Consider the following 21,447-nt stretch of genomic DNA (forward strand, 5'->3'; position numbering starts at 1 on the left):
AGAAAAATAATTTCAGAGCGGTAAAACTACAGCATACCGAGAAGATAGTTCGTGTGCATTGTGATAGAGGAAGGCTTGAGCGGAGCTTGCGTGTGCAGATTAGCGACGTTCTTAATAAACGTGCAACCGTGAATCTAGCTATTGGCTGAAGCATTCAGAGTTAAATCCAGAGTTTTTCTATGCTTTGAAGGGCTCTGCTAAAACATTCAAATGCCAGCGGACATGCAGACCAGGTGACCTTCGTGTAGAAGACCTGTGGGGGAGAAATGTGTACAAGGAACCGTACCGCACGAAGGAGTACAGTACACAGAATACTGGTACAGAGAATTAACAGGCGCGGAAGTAGTACTTTTTGATAGCGAAGTGAATAAGGGTAGAATGGTTAAGGACATATTAGAAAAGAATTAAACGTCGAAGCAAAACGTCTAATAATGATCGAATATTCCTGTGATTATTCACTGCTATTTCTGAGAATACTCACAAGAAACGAATATCCATGCTAAGCACTGAACCGCTGTAGCTGCGTACTGTAAGGAAAAGAACACTGATCACTAATACCAGGCACGGGAATCAAAATCAGTATATTAAATATATGACGCTTATGTCATACGGCAATGTTCTTTAAATGGTCCGCGAAGCGATTTTCTGGGGTGCGCAAAATCCAAGCCCCTCCCCCCCCCCAAAAAAAAAAACAAAAAAGAAAAAAAAAAACGAAAGAGCACAAGAGAGAGGGGAGAGAGCATCTACTTCGTTGGTGCCAGCATCGGCGAAACTCGAGCTCTGGCTGAACTGCTGGACAAGCCTGAAATGAAAACATTCTCGGGTGCCCGACGAGAGGAGTCCAATCCCTACTAGGGTCATGCGTACCGGCGCCAAGATGTCGCCTCCTCCCACGTCCTCTGCAGGCCATGGCGCATTGGCTTATCAAGCGCGCCTTTTTCATTTTTAGAGGCTAGTTTAGCCCTGACTCAATCCTAATTTCACGACCTACCCCTGGGACTGCGGCAGCCGTCCGAAGATCCCCCCTCGCCCCTGATCTCAAGGGGTCCCCACCACTTCCACTAGAACACAAGTTGTTCCCGACACATTCATAGCTCGAAACCACTACTATAAGCGTCCGAAGACTATTCATTGCGAATAACGATCGCGCACAAATCAGCGTCATGTTTAGAGCGGCAATAGTTGGGGTCATATGGTCTCTGATATCAAGCGTGAAAGCAGGGTTTTCCGAGCCTGGCTGAGCCATATAGCGCCACATAGTTAAAAAATGAAATGCATATTTGAGAAATATGAACGCCGTCAGAGGGATTCAAACGCATTGCGGAGCTGAAGCTATACCTTTCCGAACGTAGATCAGTGATGACAGGATATTGTGCAAGTCCGAGTGGACCTTTTGTAGCGAGAGCTACGTTGGCCACAGTCTCGCCATTTCGCCGTGCCTGACAGAAGAACGAAGAAAGAAGAAGAAGAAGAAGAAGAAGAAGAAGAAGAAGAAGAAGAAGAAGAAGAAGAAGAAGAAGAAGAAGAAGAAGAAGAAGAAGAAGAAGAAGAAGAAGAAGAAGAAGAAGAAGAAGAAGAAGAAGAAGAAGAAGAAGAAGAAGAAGAAGAAGAAGAAGAAGAAGAAGAAGAAGAAGAAGAAGAAGAAGAAGAAGAAGAAGAAGAAGAAGAAGAAGAAGAAGAAGAAGAAGAAGAAGAAGAAGAAGAAGAAGAAGAAGAAGAAGAAGAAGAAGAAGAAGAAGAAGAAGAAGAAGAAGAAGAAGAAGAAGAAGAAGAAGAAGAAGAAGAAGAAGAAGAAGAAGAAGAAGAAGAAGACAAATAACTCGGTAGTTGGTAGGGGCGAACCACAACAGCGAGTTGCTAAGACAGAAGGTTCGTTCAAACGTTGTGACGGCGGTGTGCCCCGGAGTTAGACGTAGAGACGATGTCATACCACTAGAAGTCTTGTACACCCGAATCAGAATGGTCAACGACGAGAGGCAAAGGGTGCTCATACATGAAGTGATTGCTCTATGGCATAAATGAAGCTGAAGCCATAGAGTAAATACTATGTGCAAAAGCAAATGTCTTTGCTTTCAAGCCGAATCTAAGCGTAGCAATGCAGATTGCTCTCGCCTAACTCCAGGTTTAACCACAAGCTAAACCACAGCTAATTTATTTTATACAGGATTAAAAAATTAAGCTAAGCCTTTTTAGAGCTTTGTACCATTCACTCGTAGCATTAATTGATTCCATGTGCTCCGAACGAATTGAAGAGCGCATATAAAAAAGGTAATCGAAACAGTTCGAAACTATTCTCTCGCTTTGAAATGATCTTTTAACGAATCGAATAGAGGAATATTAGATATGTTATTCGAACATTTCAATATTCACACACTCTAACAGATACACGTTTGGAAGTATCGCTCTTGTTAATCTGAGTGGTTCGTTTACGCGAGCTGATAACTCACAGATCGAAGGTTCCGTAGACGTCGGAATGGCCGAAGCGGAAAGCGGCCGCAGCGAACTCATTGATCATGGTGGGGTCCAACCGAGCGTTGTACTCGGTATAGCCGTTTTTTCGCGGTGAAAGACCGTGCTCACGCATGGCCTTAGGCCCCACGATCCAGGGCAGCCATTCGTCGAAGACCACGTGTTGGAGACGGGCACCAACGATCTTCCTGGATCAAAAATGGCCAACAGAAAAGAGTATATGGAACGAGGACATTTGCTGAAATGTTGCTTACTCTGTGGTTCATGTTCTCTCTACGGCGCACTTAAGGAACTCTCTTTCAGCAGTAATTTTACTCAAAATCCACAAAATCGCCCTCGGTGGTTTCTCCTGATATCTAGTTAGAACACGCGACAAGATCATGTAATGGCTGTATTCGATCACAGGGCAAATTTTTGGGCACCGCATCGAGTAATTTGTACCTTGTAATTGGTGACTATCAGAGCTAGCAGAGGAATAAGTGTATGTGCGCATATAATTCAACATGAGAGCCATATTTTAGGGGGATTCGTACTGGTTGGCGAAGATTTGTGACAAGATAGCAATTGCTCATTTATATGCTGCTAGCGATTTATATACTGAGATTTATATACTCATATCTATATTTAGTTGACATGTATGGCTGTATGTTTTCTCGTGACATAATATCTCATATTCCGCTCATTGTTACGATGGTTCTGTAGTTCTACTCGCTCCTACTGTAGGGTCAGGCGAGGCTGCGGCATGTAAAAATAAATGAATAAATAGATAAATAGATAGGTGAATAAAAACAGAGAAAGTTCTGAATATGAAAATCAGTAGTTAATAATCAAGCACCAGCTTTGCCAGAAAAGTGAGGCGTAGGGAGGCTAAAAAGGGAAAGTGAAAATGAACTTCGTGGAGGTAGGCAAAAACCAAGTAATCGAAGAAAGCAGGCAAGAAAAGGAGATAAAAAAAGGAATAAAGAGATGGATAGACGACAACTGAGAGATAAAAAGAAAGAATAAAGAGATGGATAAAAGACAACTGTTTTGAATAGCTGTTCGATACTAGCGTCCAAACTGTGGGGTGAGACTGAAGAACACGGTAGTGGAAGAGTGCAGTTCAATCTTCGGCAGCTGCGTTTATTTAGCATTCAATAAAACTGGTTTTTAGGCTTCGCTAACACCCACACATGCGGCCGTTGAGGCCAAGAAAAAAACCGCCACTAGCCCTCAGAAAACCCTATGGTCTCAGTGACGCTGTGGCGAGGGATATATTTTTTTATGCGACAAAAATGTTGGTCGTAGTTCCTGTGACTCGGCCTGCCAGAACTGGATAACATCAGTGTATAGGGTGGGTAACAACAAAGACGCGACCAGACTGGCCATGTTTATGATTCATGGCTTCCTTCCCCGCCAACCCATGCTTTCATAATGATCCACATCACGGTGAAATTGAACGGGAACGAAGTGAAGCGACACAAAGTACCACCGCAGATGTAGCTACTTATTTTCTGCGACTCTTTGTCCTGATATGCTCACACACATACAAGAAAAAAGTGCAGTGCTGTGTAATAAAATGAAAGAAAATTCGTTAATGTCACCTGGTGACTTGGAACAGTAACTCGTCGTTCCAGTGGGGATTGACCTGCGCTAATTTGCAAGCGATGCGGTTGTGCTCGCGAAGACCGACTGTGTGCAAAGAAACCAGGCCGGCATTCTGGTTGACCCTGAAGTCACCTGAAAGAGGCAGAAACTTGCAGGAACCAAATGGGCATTGATCATCGTATCGTGTGTACTTCGGCATGCGCTCACTGGCCGCGGGAAACTCACGGTGCCACAATTCACACGCTGCCAACTCAGACACCCCAGCGGCTCTTGCTCACATTATACACTATTCAACAGCGTTTAAGCAATTAGATCGTTTGTAATTTGCCAGAACGGTCCCTCCTTGCAAATGTTCAGCCGGAAATGAAATCCCTGCCATGCAGCGACTGAAGCGCGTTGGGCATCGAAAGTAAGACACAACAGTGCCTCATTAAGATTTCGGTGATGAGCAGCAAACATAAAAAAAAACATTGACCTTAATTGATATCTAATAAACGCTTGGCTGTATTTAACGACCATGGAAATGACATAGTTCGGTGAGAGTTTGTTTCTGCTTTCGCAGTTCTCACTTTACTAATTACGGTGCGCTTCGAAGACCAAGGTGGAGTCTCAGAAGAGCGCTAATTTGCAGCTGATGGACGAAAGTTGTGCTTTCATTTATTCTTTTTGCGTTTTAAGAGGGCTGTTATTATTTTCCCGACAAACTGCATCAAACAACGTGCAATAGTTATTTGTATTCCTCCTAAGACTTGCTGGGATAAATTTAATGATTTAATCCTTTCAATAATATTGCTTAATGCAAAACGGTGCCGTGCTAATTTTGATGATGTCTTGCTCATTCGCTCGGGCTGACCACACTTGGCGTGTTCGGGATGACTTGCTTTTTTAGTGTTGACAACCACAACCACGAGCTCAGCCAAAGCAGAGCTGAAGCCGATGTTCCTGCCACCTTTGTGATGGGCCTCGGGGACACTGTGTTATTTATTCATCTAGCCACAGTGCTAACAATGCGATATATATATATATATATATATATATATATATATATATATATATATATATACACTTTTGCTAGTAAAAGCTTACTAATTGCTGTGTACCTGCTCTGAAGCAGATTAAGTCATTCTCTGGATCACTGCAGGTATCGTTGTCCGGGTAGGGGCTCGGCGGCAGAAGTAGAGATCCATTGACTTCTTGCACCTTTAGTTGGCCTGCATGGGCCAGAGTTCAACAAAAGTAAGCATACCACGAATAGAGTGGCCTAGAAATCGCTAGAAAGAAGCGCACACTTTACCTGGTGAAGTCACGTGACATCTAGATGAACTATGCGAGAGTTTCACCGACATATTTATAGTGATCACCGTTTACAGGCCTTCCTAGAAACAAGCTGTTAATTTCTTGTTTTGCATACTTAATTAAAACTATTACAGGCACTTAAACGTAGGGTACGACGCATGATTAGTGCTTTATGATTTGTGAAAGGCTTAATACAATAATAATGACACCACGCCACACGAGCCAGGCAAATAGCCGCCGTAGCCAATGAATGGGCGGATTCATGGCCGAGAAAAAATTATACTCCAAATGATGGTCCAGGTTTGTTCTTGCGCTTTGAATTCGGTTTGTAAATCTGGCCTTCAAAATATGATAGAGAACAAGTTAGAGTTTGCCCGCCTGGGCCCCTGTAGGCAGCTTTTGCACACAGTCGTGGTCAAAAATATGCAGTCCAAAAAGTTTGCTCATATGCCCTGTAACTAAGCGCATGGACGGATTTCTCGCATACCTAAGCTCGGAAAAGGGAAGGGTGAGATTTCTTGTAACCTGCGAGACTGCGAACGCCGAAATACGAGCAGCGATTCCTGTAACAAATCCTAAAAGCGAACTCCTCAGGCTGTATAATATTTGACACTGTACATGATTGCGAAAACGAAGACGACTCGGTGAGAGAGGGAAAGTGTTGCTTTAATGCTGTCAGTATTAAGGCGATGATGTTAAGGGCCCACTCTGCAAAAAATATTGCAGAGACTCAACTATCGTTGAACGAAGTTTCAACAACGTAAGTCGCAGTCGCTGCATTCGCTTCGATACTGGTAGGCTTCTGCGTTTAACAAGTTTCTCGGCAATGCTCTAGTCTATCTCGTTGTTCGGGCATCTTGGCAGCCTGCTGGGCACGGCTGCGTTCTCTTTTTAGCGAGGGTTGCTTGCCGCCGGGCTACATCCGTTGGATGGTCAGATTTGGCCTGATACTTGCGCTGAAGCAAATGCACAGGCGATCCAACCGACGCACAATCCATGGCGAGACTTAAGAGTCTGGTATACTTTGACGGCATCGGTGCGAGGAAGCGCGGATTTGCGATTGTACAGGTCAGGCTTTCGATGTCGTGCCAGGCGGAAATTCCAGGCGGAAATTAGTACATTTTCGACGTGACCGCAAACCTCGGCCCAGTTTGCATGCATTGAAAAGAAAACGTAAGCACCAAATTGATATTGTAACGACTTACCTCCAGAGAATGTCCTCAGGCTGTCCGTGATTGCTTTTTTGATGCCGTAAATCTGTGAGGCGTCGATGAAAGGCGTCCTCGAATCGGACTGCTGACGCGGCCCTGAGAAAACATTAATTAACCTCATATAAGCTATCACCGCACTCGTTACGTGCCAAAGCCAGCATTATCAAGACGGAAATCAACTCGACAAACATATCGCGTATTGAGGGAAATGTATGATGGTCTTTTGATTAAAAATAAGTTAAAATGTTTTGCTAGATCACACGAAATTAAGAGGTGGATGCAAAAGCGATTTGAGAACGGCACTGTTCAGTTGTCGAGCGTTGTTTATTTTATATCAGCTGGTATTAAAGTTAAAAGGAATGACATATTTTAACATTTTTTTTCGATTAAGGCAGAATCGAGGTCTTGAGGATTCTTGCTCTGAAATCTCGTGGTTTCTCCGGAAAAAAACATGGTTGGCATTGAGGAAAATAACGGCGACAGGCCGTAGAGCAAATGGTACACGGCGTTGGAGGAATACGACGTTATGACGTATGCATTTGTACTGCTGTACCGTTCTGTGTGACCATTACATGTTTTGCAAGTTGGTACAAACATATGCCATATAGTGACAGTAGCGGACGAATTCAGCCCAACAGGATCCTGTTGGAGGCAAAGATGTGCAATGCACCGTGCGAGAATGCTGCTATCCGTAAGCTGGTGGTCTGCTGCGACGGTAGCTGCAGCATTACGTGCTCGATATTTCCAAGTGGTTCTCGGGTTCGAATCCGCTCCGCTGTGACGTTTTTTTTTTTTAGTGTAAAATCATAACAAGCGGACATGGAAACTTTATACGATTTTGCTAGGATATATCTTTGATTTGACTTCTTATACACCTATGATACCATATGAAAGTGCTGTTAGAATTAACTGCCCTCGGCCACGGGGGTCTGTGACATCGCACTCTGAGGGGCCAATCAGTAGTCAGGCACCAGTAAAACTGATACTCGGCGCCGACGATTATTATTGTGATTCCGTACCAAAAACTTTTTTTCGTGGCTTGCAGCGGGGCTATATCTCGGATTCCAGCTCCAATCCTGTTGTCGTACTGTGTCACATGAATCTTGTGACTTTAGGCGGGTGGGTCCGCCATTTAAACACAAGGTGGCGCAGAAGTCTCTAATTTTCAGAAACATTAGCAAACGTAGGACCTAACGTAGAACAGTGAAAAACGACCCTTTTAGAGAGTCTATGAAAATATGGAACTTGCGAAAACCTATGATTTCTTTCTTCATGCCTTGTACTATTTGCGCTGGTGCACGGCATCAGTACTGAAGACGCGAAAACACGCCCTTTGGTACTTTAACGTACCTTGCTGCCTTAAGTGGTTGGAGAGAGCAGGGAGTCTTCACAAATTAAGTATGTCGCGTCCGCTCTCGACGCGCCCCGTTTGTACCAGAAGCGATGACCTCACATATCAGACCATGTAATGCGACACACTGACATAGGCCTTCCCTTCACTCTGCTGATTGAACCTCCCTCGATGGTTTAAGAATAGCGTGCCAGATGTGCGACCCAGGTGCCAGAAATTCAATTCCCGCTTGAAATTATCTAGTTGGATACCGACGGGATTACCACCATGGCATGTCCTCACAAAGAAATAAAATAAGAAGAATAAGTGAATCGTGTCTTCGCCAGGACTCGAACCCTCATCCTTCCGTTCCTTCCGTTCCCCAGCTGAGCGCGTAAACGACTACACTACTTATAAAAAAAGAAGACATGGACAAAGAAAGACATTATCAACGCAGTGCAGTGTCGTCCTTTCTTTCTTTGTCCATATCTCAAGAGTGCGCCGTTTTTTGCTCCTAACCAACTATAGCCCGTTCTTCTACCTTTGCCACTACACTACGCCGACTTCATGGGAACAAGTCCATAATTCTCGTTAAGCATAAGCTTACCTTAGGACGCTGAGGGAAAGAACAACCGTTGCAGGCAAAATATTGTGAGCCACCGCTCGAACAAGCTTCTGTATTCCAGTTTGTATCTGGAACACTGCGCGTGATCTTCCGAAAACCGCTGAATGGCGACGATGATGTGTATGTAGAGGTGAAAGAGACGAAAGTTCGAGCACGGCGCTCACAAATATCTCCCCGGTAAGGAAGTGGCCACTCTGGTCGCTGTTCAGATGGAAGCGGGTAGGCGGGTGTACGGCTTCATGAGCGAAACGGGAACAACTTCTAAACGCCGATTCCGATCGGCAAAGGTATGCGATGGGACAACATGGCAGTCACGGGATGTGTTTGCTGGAGCACGGAGTAAGGGCCGATGTAGCGGAGGAGAAGCTTCTCGCACAATCCAGGAGTGTGGACTGGCGTCCCTTTATCACCGGATGAAAAGGCGACAGTGCGGTGGTGCTGGTCATAGCAGTGTTACGATCTTGCTGGGCGGCTTCAGTGTTGCGGCCAGCAAATTTGTCGGTCACGGGCTATACGTGTAGCAAACTGGTCGCTCAACGATGCACATAGGGGAGGTAAGAGCAGATAAGGAGGTGGTATCGAGTAGTGCACTGCCATAAGCTAAGAGGACAGGGCTGTAGCCAGTGATGCGTTGATAGCGGAATTATAGGCATAGGTAACAAAAGGCAAAATAGTGTTCCAGTTCCTATGGTCAGGACTGACGAACATGGAAACAATGTCGGACAAGGCGCTGTGAAAGCGCTCGATGAGGTCATTGGTCTGAGGATGATGATAAGATGTCTTGTGTATGGTGTTGGCAGCGCGGAGTACTTCCGCCAGGGCTTGAGAAAGAGATGTCTTTCCACGGTCGCTATCAGGATATGGGGAGCACCATGGTGCAAGACGATCGCCCGCAGGAAAAACTCGGCAACTTTAGAAGCGGTACCGGAGCGAAGAAGGGCTGTTTCGGCGTATCGTGTCAGGTGGTCAATGGCGGTTATAACCCAACGGTGACCGGCAGGCGTGAGAGGTAGGGGGCCGCATAAGTCAATGGCGACAGAATTAAAAGGCACAGATGGACAAGGAAGAAGTTACAGGGGGCCAGCAGGAAAAGATGTTGACCGCTTACGATGCTACCAAGACGCACAGAATGAGATGTATTTGGCGACGCTGTTAGAAATCTCGGACCAGATGTAGCGGTTTTTTATAGGGTCGTGCGTCTTATGGTGGCCTAATGACCGGCAGTTGCATCGTCGTTGTAATCCTCCAACACTCGATGATGCGTATGTATACAGGTGAAACAGGTGGAAATTCGGGCTCACAATATAAATAAAAAGGAAGTGTTCCCAATTAAAAACAAATATAAGAACAAGAAAATAAAAATATTATTGAAAATTAGCTGTGGTTTAGCTTGTGGTTAAACCTGGAGTTACGCGAGAGCAATCTGCATGGCTACGCTTAGGTTCGGCTTGAAAATAAAGACATGGCTTTTGCGCATAGTAGTTTGCTCTATGGTTACAGCTTTATTTATGCCATAGGGGAATCACTTCACGTATGAGCATCTGTTGCCTCTCGTCGCTGACCATTCGCATTCGGGTGTGGAAGACTACTCTGCACAGTGTGAAATTGGGTTGCATTGTCTTTTATGTCCGTTGCTCGCGAGGATCGTGTGACGTCAGAGAGAGAGAGAGAGAGAGAGAGAGAGAGAGAGTAAACTCACCCAGGTGGCAGTGGCAGCAGGGAAGGGAGCGCAGAAAGAACAGCGACGTGTTCTTGAACTGGGAGTAGAAGGGGTCGTTGGATGGTACTTCTATGTTCAAGGACATGGTACCGTTTGAAAAGCCGTTCTGGGCGCCTGTGGTGGAAAGGAATGAGAACATTCATACACGGCAGGATTTCATTTTCAGAGCATACCTGTAAGCGAAGTTTGGCTAATGCGTGTAATCGTTGTCATCGGCTATCGACACGTGTTCCGCGGGAATCATAGCTTTAACAGAAACCCTGCTAACCTCGCATGCCCCTGACACTGATATGATGGCGAACGTTGAGAGGAAAATGAAATGAGAGGAAGGGTAGACTTTCGCCATTCTCCTCTTAAGAGACATGTAAGAGACCCTATAATTTTTATATTTCCTAATGCTCCCTTCACTTTCCCAGCTAAAGGCACCTTTATATTTACCTATGGACGTTCTGTGTGAATGATGCCATAAACCCAAAAAGGAGAAATGGGCGCGAGAAGAGAAACGCGGAGAGCAGATTACCAGTGAGTGCTTTCAAGTAAGGTTAAATAACAAGACAAAACAAATGCCGCAAGAAGTGACAAATAATTGTAGGTGGCTGTAATTGCTAAGCTCTCGGTAAAAAAGGAGCTCTCCACACGACAGAGACCGTAGACGAACAGTGTTGGTGCACTTCCTCCTGCTAGACACGTAGTGTGAACGAATTCACTATGGTGAATGATTGTGGTGCTTTTATGATTGATTTAAATACATGTCGCTCGTGTAGGCGCAGCATGCGTACCCAGATACGTCTCGAGAGGGGGTAGCGTGTTCGTGGGCACGAAAGCTATGTCATGGTCGAGAAACTGCCCAAACGCCATGGTGAGGTGGCTGAGTTTCCGGTCCGGTACATCCTTCTCCGGGTGCACCTTGTACGAGATCAGCCTTGTGCTGGGCAGCGGACGACCGCTTCTTCCCACTCTGGGCTCACTGACTCCTGCAGATGTATAGAAACGCTTAGTAGCGCTCAACTCATAGCGCTCACTTACGAGGCAGATGACAAAATGAACAAGTTCTTTACGACGTTTCGGTTCTGTAAGGGTGAGCCGGGCAAAAGGAACGGATTTAAACGACCCACACGAATGACAAGTAGAACTGTGCTGCCAATTGATATTCTATTTCAAAATAAATTTCGCTTATTTAGTGTATTATCATCGCATACTTAGCATATGCATTACTATCTTCGCAATCCTCGTAAGAGTTCTCCCAGGCCTCAATGACAGAATGAAAAATGTGCTTCTCAAAAAAAGGAATGAAAACTTTCTTTAGAGAGGGCTTTTCCCTAAAACCTGCCTCTGAGTTCCATAGCAGCTGGCTCGACAAGAAATTCCGCTAAGGTATTGGGGCGAAAGCCTTTATTGCCTCATCGTTGTCGTCAGCAAAAGTGTCACGCTTTTGCGGTGGCTGTGATCGGTTGAGACGGGATGACGTCATGGAGGTCTCCAAATATCACAGAGCACCACCACAGTATGCGCGAATGCGTGGCTTATATGGCCATATGCCAATCAATGATCAATTACTAATCAATAAATAATCAGTTAACCACTAATTACTAATTACGAATGAATTACACACATTTAATTAATAAATAACTAAATAGTTATTATCACTAATTTCCCGTTACTGTCTAAATAATAATTAATTACTAAATAATGCCAGTTGTGTAATTAATTAATTACTAATTAATGCCGCGCACCAGGTGAAATCAACCACAGAACAGTAAACGTAGAACAGGTGAAATCAACCACAGAACAGTAAACGTAGAACAGAGCCCCGCCGGGGTGGTACAGTGGTAAGAGGCCCGATTACTGTCCGGAATTCCCGGGTTCGAAACCGACCTCGGTGGCTGCGTTTCGATGGAGGCGAAACGAAGTGGCGTCCGTGTGCTGTGCGATGTCAGCGCACGTTAAAGATCCCCAGGTGGTCGAAATTACTCCGTAGCCCTCCACTGCGGCTCCTCTTTCTCTCTATCCACTTTCACTCCCACCTTCCTCCATTACCCTACGGCGCGGTTCAGGTGTCCACAGCTACAAGTGTGACAGATACTGCGCCTTTCTGTGAACCAATTATTATTATTATTATAATTATTATTATTATTATTATCATTATTATTATTATCAACAACTACAAAGATACAAGGAGCGCGATCTCTTCGCTGCCGAGCAGAATTCACTGAATAATGCACTCACAGAATGTGAGAATAGTCGCTTGCTTCACTCGTAGCAGCATTCATCGCTGTACGTACAACAGTCGCGTAGCAGAATGCAGCACTCAGGCTTTCGCCTTTCATCACTTTAGTCGCCAAAGTGCTCTCGAATTTTTCACTGAATAACTGCATTACAAATCCGAGTTTCCTAAATGGAATGTCTGGCGGATTAATCTGAAACTACGCTAGCGGACCTCGGCTGCACTCGGTTATATGGCCTATGTGGCGTTTTTACCTAGGTTAAAGAAGCAAGGAGGGTGGAACTTTAAGACAGCGATGTTCACTGCGCAACGAGAGAGTGTGTTGCAGTTGGAACTTGATGAAGACGACGATGTTTGCTGCACAGCGTGAAAGCATTTTGCAGTTATGCAAAAGCTCTTGCGCCTGGCCAGGGAAGCTAATCTGTACGTTCTTGTACGGCTTCGAAACTTTAGTCGTACAGCGATGTCTTTCTTGAACTGACAGTTCGTGCCGACACACTCTATCCACATTTCCTGTCTACACCATTCATGAGACAACAAATGCTTTCGTATTAAAAATGAGGATGACTATAATTGTTCACTGTGGAGAAGAGGTAGGCGCTCGGTTCTAGCAGCAGGGATGCACGTACGAAATAATCCTTGACGTCATCAGAGTTTTCGGCCTGAAATTATAACGCGGTGGATAACTATAGAGGCCACCTCCAGTTTTTCTTCATAGCGTCCCTTTGAGGCTACGAAGCGCCGGCCGCTCTGACTTACCATCATAGTAGGCAGCGGGCAGCAGTCTTCGCTCGCAGGAGTACGCCTGTCCCCACTGTGGATGGTCCAGGTTATTGCAGCTTCCGTCGAATTCTCTGTACGGCTTGGACGGATCGCAGGAAGTTGGTACTGGAACGGGGCAGGTGCCGCGAGCGCTGTTGGCTTCCCTTTTCTGGAGCCTCCTGTTGATAAGCTCTAACGCATCCGCACTTGTCCTTGCGTCTCTACCTAAGCTAGAGGGGGTTAGAGAACAAGAATGCCCGGCTCACGTAAAAATGAAAGGAATACATGGTTCCTTAGTCGAGATTATTAATTTACCCGTAGTTTAGAGGAGGAGGAGGCGAAAGAAGATGAGGAGGAAAGGCAGGGAGGTTAACCCGTAAAAGAAACCGGTTTGCTTCCCTGCACTGGGGGAAATGGATGTGTGGAAATAAAAGCTGTAAGAGAAGGATGGGCGAAGTTAATACAGTCACATCACAGACAAGTGATATTTGTTCCAAAACAAAGCGGCACCTTTGCTCTTGTGGAACGTACGCAGTAAATAAACGACCGAGAAATGAGAACATGTTAAAAAAAAATGGAAATATTTCTTAAGCTGATATTGTAGCAAGCGCTAAGAACGACGACGTCTACAGGTGCGTAAAAAGTAGAAGCGCGACAGTTCCAAGACGGAGCTATCAATTTAGAGGAGAACAACAAAAACAACTACAGAGCTCGAAAGTACTTACTGAACCTTGTCTCGGGTGCAACTGCGATGGTCCTCGTATACGCTACATTTGACGGAGGCGCGGGGTACCACTTTCATGCACCGGACGCACCCTACAAGCCTGGACATAAGCCCAGGACTCACCCCTGAGATAGAGACCCCAGTGCATCAGAGCAGTCAACGACTGCAAGGTAAGCAAAGAATGAGACTGTAAGGTCTGCCTCCCGAGTGCGGTTCTCTCCCTGACCGCAAGCTAACAAGAAACGTTGGTGTAAGTGCAGTGAAACCGTCGGTATCGAAAACCCCTCTCCTGCTCCACCACCAGTGGGATCCATCACGTTTCCACGACCTGCTTTATGTGGACGCCAAGGAGTGGCTGGAGCAGTTCAACCGGGGGGTCGTCTTCGACTCCTGGAGCGCTGACTCCGAGCTGCGCGATATATTTCACTTGAAGATTCTGCGAGGACATGTTTTGAGAATCATGTACGAATCCGGACTCCGAACATGGGACACATTCAAAGCGGAATTATTGCGCACGTTCACCAGCACACTTCGCAAGGAAAAAGCTGAACTGCTTTTAAATTGCCGAATACATCTGAATGAAAGCGAAACGGTCTACGCCGAAGAGATGAAGCGACTCTTCTTTCGCGCGGACCCGACCACGTCAGAAGATAAGAAAGCACGCCTTTTGATGAAAGGTGTTCAAGGAGTTGTTTTTCGGCCTAGTGCGAAGCCCACAAGCGACAGTAGGCGAATTTATCAAAGAAGCAACCATCATTGAAAAGGCACTTGACATGCGCGCCAGGCAGTGGCAGCGCACTACTTTGCCCATGACCGCCGCCAGTGCCAGTGAAGTCATGTGATTTTTCACAGACCTGTTGCGTGATAAGATCCGGGCGATAGTCCGGAAAGAGGTGGCTGAATACCTTCCGATCCCACCACAGCCACAGGTCGCCACGATTTCTGATATTATCTACAAAGGCACTGGGTATGTCCACACCCGTCACAGCCACACTACCGCCCCAGACCTTGAGTTAGGCCGCGGTTACCAAGCTCTACGCGCCGCCTTTGACATCGCCCTACTAGCCACGCGCACTGGTCACCCGTGTGTCTTCCCGACCAAACGCACACCACCGCGACTTTCAAAGGACCGATGTCTGGTGAACCCATGAACACCAGACGTTGTACTATCATTGCGGGGAAGCTGGACACATCTGTCGCCGCTGTCTCTACAGAGAATACGACCTCCATGAGTTCCCTTCAAATGCCCGTCGTCCGTTGCCTGGACAGCGGTCACGCGAAGTTTCAGAATACATATTGCATGCCGATCCAGACCTAAGCCGCTTCCGATCGCTATACGCCTCGTAGGGACAGCTCTCCTGGGCTCCAAGAGCAACCCCGAAGTCCCCGCAGGATACACTAGACACAGCAGCTCTGGAGGTGCGGCTGCTCAAGTACGAAAACTTGAAGATCTTCCACAGCCGCACGACCGTTCTTCTTCGCCGCACACAACAATTTATAGCACATGAATATCAGCCGAACCGACATCGAAATAACCCGCCGATCCTCAAAGTAACCAGGACACCAACCTCCGATGCACCACTCCTTCAGAGCACCGAATCCGAGACCGGACGCCTCAAAACGGCCGGTGCCCGAAGCCACAAACTGCAGACCTATACAAATCTCCGTCGATGGCAGAGACATCACTGCTCTAGTCGACACTGGTGCCGATTATTCAATTTTGAGTGGACAGTTCGCAGCAGCTCTCAAGAAGGTTACAAGAGCATGGGATGGTCCGCAAATACGCACCCGTAGAGGGAATTAATTATGCTCACGGGAGGGTGCACGTTGATGATCATTGTACAAGGGCAAACCTTTCTAGCGACCTTCTTCGTGTTAGCACATGTGTTCCCGAGATGTTATTCTCAGTATGAACTTCTTAGTAGAAAACGGCACGATTATCGATTTGTGGAATAAGTCGGTAAGAGTTTTGATTTAGAATGTCATCGAAGGCAATAGCATATCCCGGCTTCGCTTCACATTGTTGATGACCATGTGTGTGTGTGGTGTGAAGCTCAAACATAATGGTGATTGTGGGTTTCCTATCAATTCAAACATCTGAAGGTGTCATCGAGACCAAACAGAAACTGCTTATAGAAAGAGGGATATCAGTTGCCAGGTCAGTTATTTCCTTTGAAAATGGCAAAGTTGACGTTCTTCTCACAAACATCAGAACGAAGGTTCTTGTCACGACCATCAGTAACGAACATCAACATCTAAACAAAGGGACAACTGTGGCATATGTCGACGCCATAACGGACACGAGTTGTGCACGCAGTTTAACCAGCGCTTCGGCAACTGAATTCTACGCACACAGCACCGATGTACGACGCACAGCCGGCATTGCCTCCAAAGCATCAAGAAAAATCACGAAACCTGCTCAGTCATTACTCTACTGCATTTGCGACATCGTCACGTGTCGGTCGAACCCATCTTGCAAAGCACCGTGTCATTACAGACGAAGCGGTTCGACTACTCCATGAGTCGTCTTATGAGGTTTTCACAAAAGGACTTACTGCTATCAGAGTACAAGTCAAATCAATGCTCGAAAATGATTTCATTCGACCTTCACGAAGCGAGGCTCCACCTGTGGTACTTGTCAATAAAAAAGACGGCAGACTCTTTTTTGCGTCGGCTATCGTCGGCTGAACAACATTACCAAAAAGAGATGTTTACCCCTTTCCCAGAATCGACGACGCCTTAGACTGCCTGTGCAACACCAACCAGACACTTCTCCATGGATCTCAAGTCTGGATACTGGCGGGTAGAATTCGACAGAGATCGTGAAAAGACGGCTTTCGATCAGTACACCCGACGGGCTATACGAGTTCCATGTCATTGTATTTTAGTTCCATGTCATGCCCGCAAGCTCTCAGAGATTCATGGACACCATCCTCGCAGAGTTGAAGTGGAAGACGTTTACACTTTGGACGACGTGATTGCATTTGTCCCGAATTTCGATGAGTACATTCGTCGCCTAGACGCAAGCCATCCAATGATCGGGCCTCACCCTGAAAACCGAGAAATGCCATTTCACATACGAATAGCTGAATATTTTAGGCCATGTTGTGAATCAGCCAAGAGATCTAGCGGATGCTGAAAAAAACAGTTGCCATGGTCAATTTTCCGACACCGCGGGACCAGAGAGAAGTTTGCCACTTTGTTGAATTAGATACGTGTTACTGGTGTTGCGTGAAAAAATTTCCGAAAACAGCCGCTCCCTTGCACTTCTTACTAAGGCGGATATGCCTTTCACGTGGGGAACACCGCAAATGCAAGCATTTCAATAGCTTCACTGTCGCCTGCAGTCATAGCTAGTTCTGGCACATTTTGATTACGTGATAATGTAATTGAAGACATCTTGCACTTACCAACAGAAACGAAAATATTCTAGGCTGTAAAAATGTTTATCTAGAAGCAAACGACCAGCAAACGCTTCAATCTTTCTTGTGATGAAGTAGTGGCTGCGATTTTCTTTGGTAGTAATTTTCATTAGCAGTAGTAGTGCATTTAATGCACCTAAGAGCAGAAGGGCTTTTCTAGATAAGGTGTCCGTATAGATTCAGCAGCCTTGGGGGCCTCCACTGTGTTTTTCATTTGGCTCAGGCCGGATGAATAATATATGTTTCGGCACATGATGTGAGGAGGTATTTTATTTTATTGTGCAATTGCGTACCGACGTCTATTCTTATAAAAAGACTCATATTCATTCATTACCGCAAAACTCACTGACGACGCTCCCCTTATGCACAGCCGAGAGAAACATTGGTGGATGTTATGCGAGCTTAGGCTGAATTATATTGTGCAGCCACCAGAAGCGAGCGCTTCGTGTTGAAACAACCGAAAGAGGAACCTGTTACTTGAACTCATGTCATTTCTTCCGTTTACATCCGAGGCGTTTCTTATCAAAAACTGTGAAAGCGTGGTACTGCAATGCAGTTTATTCCAAACTCGCTTCCATATCCCAAACTCCAAACTCGCTTCAATATCCAGCTGGTACAGTAATTGCATCGCCCAACAACTTTATTTTTGTTGATTACAATAATTGGAATATTGCCTCGTCCATTGCTGTTACTGCGGAAGCTTTCCCCTACAGCTAGTAAAGTGGAGCTTTCGCGGAAGAAGAAAATAGACGTGGCGTTTCTTTGTTCAAGAGCAGACCTCTATGTGCGGCGCACTTCATTACTAGCTTCAATGCCCACTGTTGCTACCCTCCAGGTACGCCATCTTTACATCGCTACCTTCCCACACACCATCTGTCCACAGCTCCCAAATAACACTGCCGTTAATGTGGAGGAACTGCTAATCAGAGGCAACACCAAAGACGTCGACGACAAACCCGACGCCGGTTTTTGAGTTGACCGAGGCCAGCAATGTGGCTGCTTAATACAGATTGTCTAGCACAATGGTAATGTAGCAGTTCTTAACAATGTGGCACTGTATACTCACGTCGCGAGTAATTCTCGCGTTGTTTCTTCGTAAACGGCCGCCACCTTCGTGTTGCGCTCTTGTTCTCCGAGGGAGTCAAAGCTGCGGCGCTGCCTTGAAGCAAAGGGGCAGCCCGAGGACGTCGCTGACCGAGCAGTGCGGTGTGGAGCTGAGGAGAGATTTGAGGGACGCAGCTCTTTTGAGTATGCAAAAGTACATCATTATGTATCGCCATGCTCCTTTTGGTTGGGTTTAAAGGCTATGGCTAGTGTAGACTCCTGGTAGGTTTATTGAAATAAATTAAAAATGATTGCTGGATCAATGAAAGGACGGAACTGCCAGAGGCCATTGTGGTCGAGCATATACTACACACATACATTTTACGCTTAGCAATTTCACGGGCTGTAGGCAAAAATTAAACAGCAATGACAGATAACTTCGTTAATACATGAAGTCATGCGAATATAAGTGGCTCAGCCGTAAGGATTGTAAGAGAACTTAACAACAGTTGAGCGGGAGCTTCAGTTCTCAAGCCAAACTAACGTTTCGACCAGTAGACTTGCCTTCTTTAGTCACCTAGGTGACTAATACTTTGTATTAGTATTTGTATTGTATTAGTATTGTCCACACGTTGGCTTGCGAACTGATGGTCCCGCTCAACCTTTGTTCGGATATTTCGTACTGTGAGATCATCTTCTCTCCCTCTTTCTACCAGGAATTGTGCATAGCGTAGTGAGATGACGCTTTTATGTGAATAGAATCGCATTCAGCAAGATTGTGTCGCAAAATTTTAAATCTTACAGCTGCGTGCCTTTGTAATAAATTATCTTCTAGTTTAACACGCACACACTTACTAAATTATGATAATTGATGTGGCACTTCAAATTCAATCAAATCAGATTTTTGCTCATTTTCGCAATCCGCATTTGCCAAAACTACAATAGTGGGCGCGGATCAACACCCCTGATTGTTTTTTTTTTAGCGGAACGGAACGCGACAGTTACTCTACCACCACTACAGAGCCATGTCGCTTACCAGAGCTCGCACGCACATTGCAACGGTCAGTCAGGTTGAAATTTTAAGCGAGGTAATTAATGGCTGCATAGATCTCTTTATTAATTTACATACCCCTTTCCAGTCGCTCGGAGAGCTCATCTTCACGTATGGCGTCCAATTTGCTCTTCAGAGCTTCCAAGGCATCCTCGGCCAGTCTGTCGAGCTCCTCGTTTGAGATTCGAGCTGCTTCATTCTTTGGGTACACGGAAGTCATGTACAGAAGGCCGAGAAAGAGCACCCTGCGACGTTTAGGAGCAACCAGAAATCATGAAACAGTGTTATTTAATTCGTACAGCCTTGATATATTTTCTTGCCCTAATATAGTGAAACCCCTGTGAAAAAAAATAAATCTAGAAAACGTTTACAAAACCTCTGTACTTTCTAATCTATTCTGCTCTGTCGCTGACTTTAACTTTAGTGTATTTTCGGTGAAAGAAATACAGAAAAAGCTGTTTATTTAAGTGTAGGAATATTTCCATGATATAACCGCTGTATTGCATAAACCCAGGAATAACCATGCGACTGCGCATAAAAAGCTGATAAGGAGAGAAGGGCGGTAAAAACAGGATGGACAAAAAATATTCAAGGAAGGATACGCATAAAAAGTAAGGGGGCCAAGGTATAGGCAACGGCATAGTTATACAGTTGGCTTCGCTCAGCGTCTGTGTGGCGGCAGCGGCTGCTCTGTGCTGGCACTTTCTCGAGTTCCTACACTCTAGCGCAGCGTTGCTAGCACGAACTTCACCCGAGAGCGCAGTTTAGTGAGTTCAAGGTCCGCTTTTTATGCCTTATCGCCTGTGTCACTCTTTCCTCGCGTCTAGTTGTTGCTACATTGCCTATAGGGTTCACGCTCGTCAACGGGCAAAACAACTTAGTCTGGTCGACGCCGACGTTGATTCTCCCAAGCGCGACGCCCAGGCGTACTCCATCACCCGCATCGCGGGACTGCGAAATCCACGCAGCCTGGTTTTTCGGCTGGTTACTTTAAAGAATGGAATTTGCGTTTCATTTGTTCCATCCTGCCCCAAACTGCTTTCCCTGCACTATACTGCTCCAAAACGCAATAATTCAGAGCTTCGGGCTCTCTGTGCCGACGTGGGAGCTGCCCTCTACACATGACGCTTAGCGGAGTGTCCTCCAGGACCCCTACTGTGGGAAATAAAGTTTTACCAAACCAAAAAACCAAATCTCCAAACTGCTCTAAACTGGCTGCCGCGATGTTTTAATGTCAAATTTACCTGAACGCGGGAGCGATGTCAGCGCACCGTGAAAGAGGCACAAAACACCTTGGCCTGGGCTTAATACAGTAAACTCTCGTTAATTCGGCCTTCAAGGGACTGGAACAATGTTCGAATTAACCGAAAGTTCGGCTTATCTACCGAAAACTACCGAAACCCGTTTTCATCGCAGTAAATGTTATATGAGGAACACCGGTGCGACAGTTGTCCGCATTTCAGGTGAATTTTAAGTGTCAACGACGGTTTTGCCTAGTTTCTTCAGATGCTTTGTTTTGCACACACTGTCGTGAACGTTGAAGAATTCCTGCGCGAGCCACGTATCGCCCTTCTACGCCCTCTACTTACACGTCACGCTGACGTCACCGCGCATGGCCTTGACCTTAACGTGGTAATGTAGTGTCTTACATTGATAGGGCATGACAGGAGAATAATATAGCAGGCAAAGCTTCCATCCATGTTTAACCGGAGCTAAACCACATCAAGGTTTTGTTTAATGTGATAGCAGTTCACTCGGATTAACTAAATCCCCACAAAAAAGATTAAGTTCTAATATGACCCAACAATGCCTTGAAGGCGGCGAGCTCGGGAGGTTCGTACTAAAGTATATTTATCCCCACACAGAGGCTCAAGGAGAAGAAGAATACGATGTGTAGCATCGTTAATAGCCCATCGTCATTCGCCTACACCCGGCGAGCTCAGGAGTTGCATCCCGGAGATTAGGGCTTCCGCTCTGAATAC

The 21,447-nt window shown here is 45.8% G+C and overlaps 1 protein-coding gene across 1 annotated transcript in view; it reads right to left on the minus strand.

Moving 5' to 3' along the window:
- LOC146178496 (immunomodulatory peroxidase-like) overlaps window positions 1-20,409 on the minus strand; it is a 29,689-nt gene extending 9,280 nt beyond the window's left edge. Inside the window, exons 1-10 of the mRNA XM_084579985.1 lie at window positions 20,363-20,409; window positions 19,544-19,710; window positions 18,437-18,584; window positions 13,222-13,454; window positions 11,018-11,212; window positions 10,218-10,352; window positions 6,558-6,659; window positions 5,157-5,267; window positions 4,053-4,188; window positions 2,448-2,657 (exon numbers count right to left, since the gene is read on the minus strand). Coding sequence (XP_084436111.1) covers window positions 2,448-2,657; window positions 4,053-4,188; window positions 5,157-5,267; window positions 6,558-6,659; window positions 10,218-10,352; window positions 11,018-11,212; window positions 13,222-13,454; window positions 18,437-18,584; window positions 19,544-19,710; window positions 20,363-20,409 — 1,484 coding nt within the window. The remainder of the gene's footprint in view (window positions 1-2,447; window positions 2,658-4,052; window positions 4,189-5,156; window positions 5,268-6,557; window positions 6,660-10,217; window positions 10,353-11,017; window positions 11,213-13,221; window positions 13,455-18,436; window positions 18,585-19,543; window positions 19,711-20,362) is intronic.
- Between the last annotated feature and the right edge of the window lie 1,038 nt (window positions 20,410-21,447).

Source organism: Amblyomma maculatum, chromosome 9 (assembly GCF_055883805.1).
Source record: "Amblyomma maculatum isolate TAMU_Amacu chromosome 9, ASM5588380v1, whole genome shotgun sequence".
NCBI lineage: Eukaryota > Metazoa > Arthropoda > Arachnida > Ixodida > Ixodidae > Amblyomma > Amblyomma maculatum.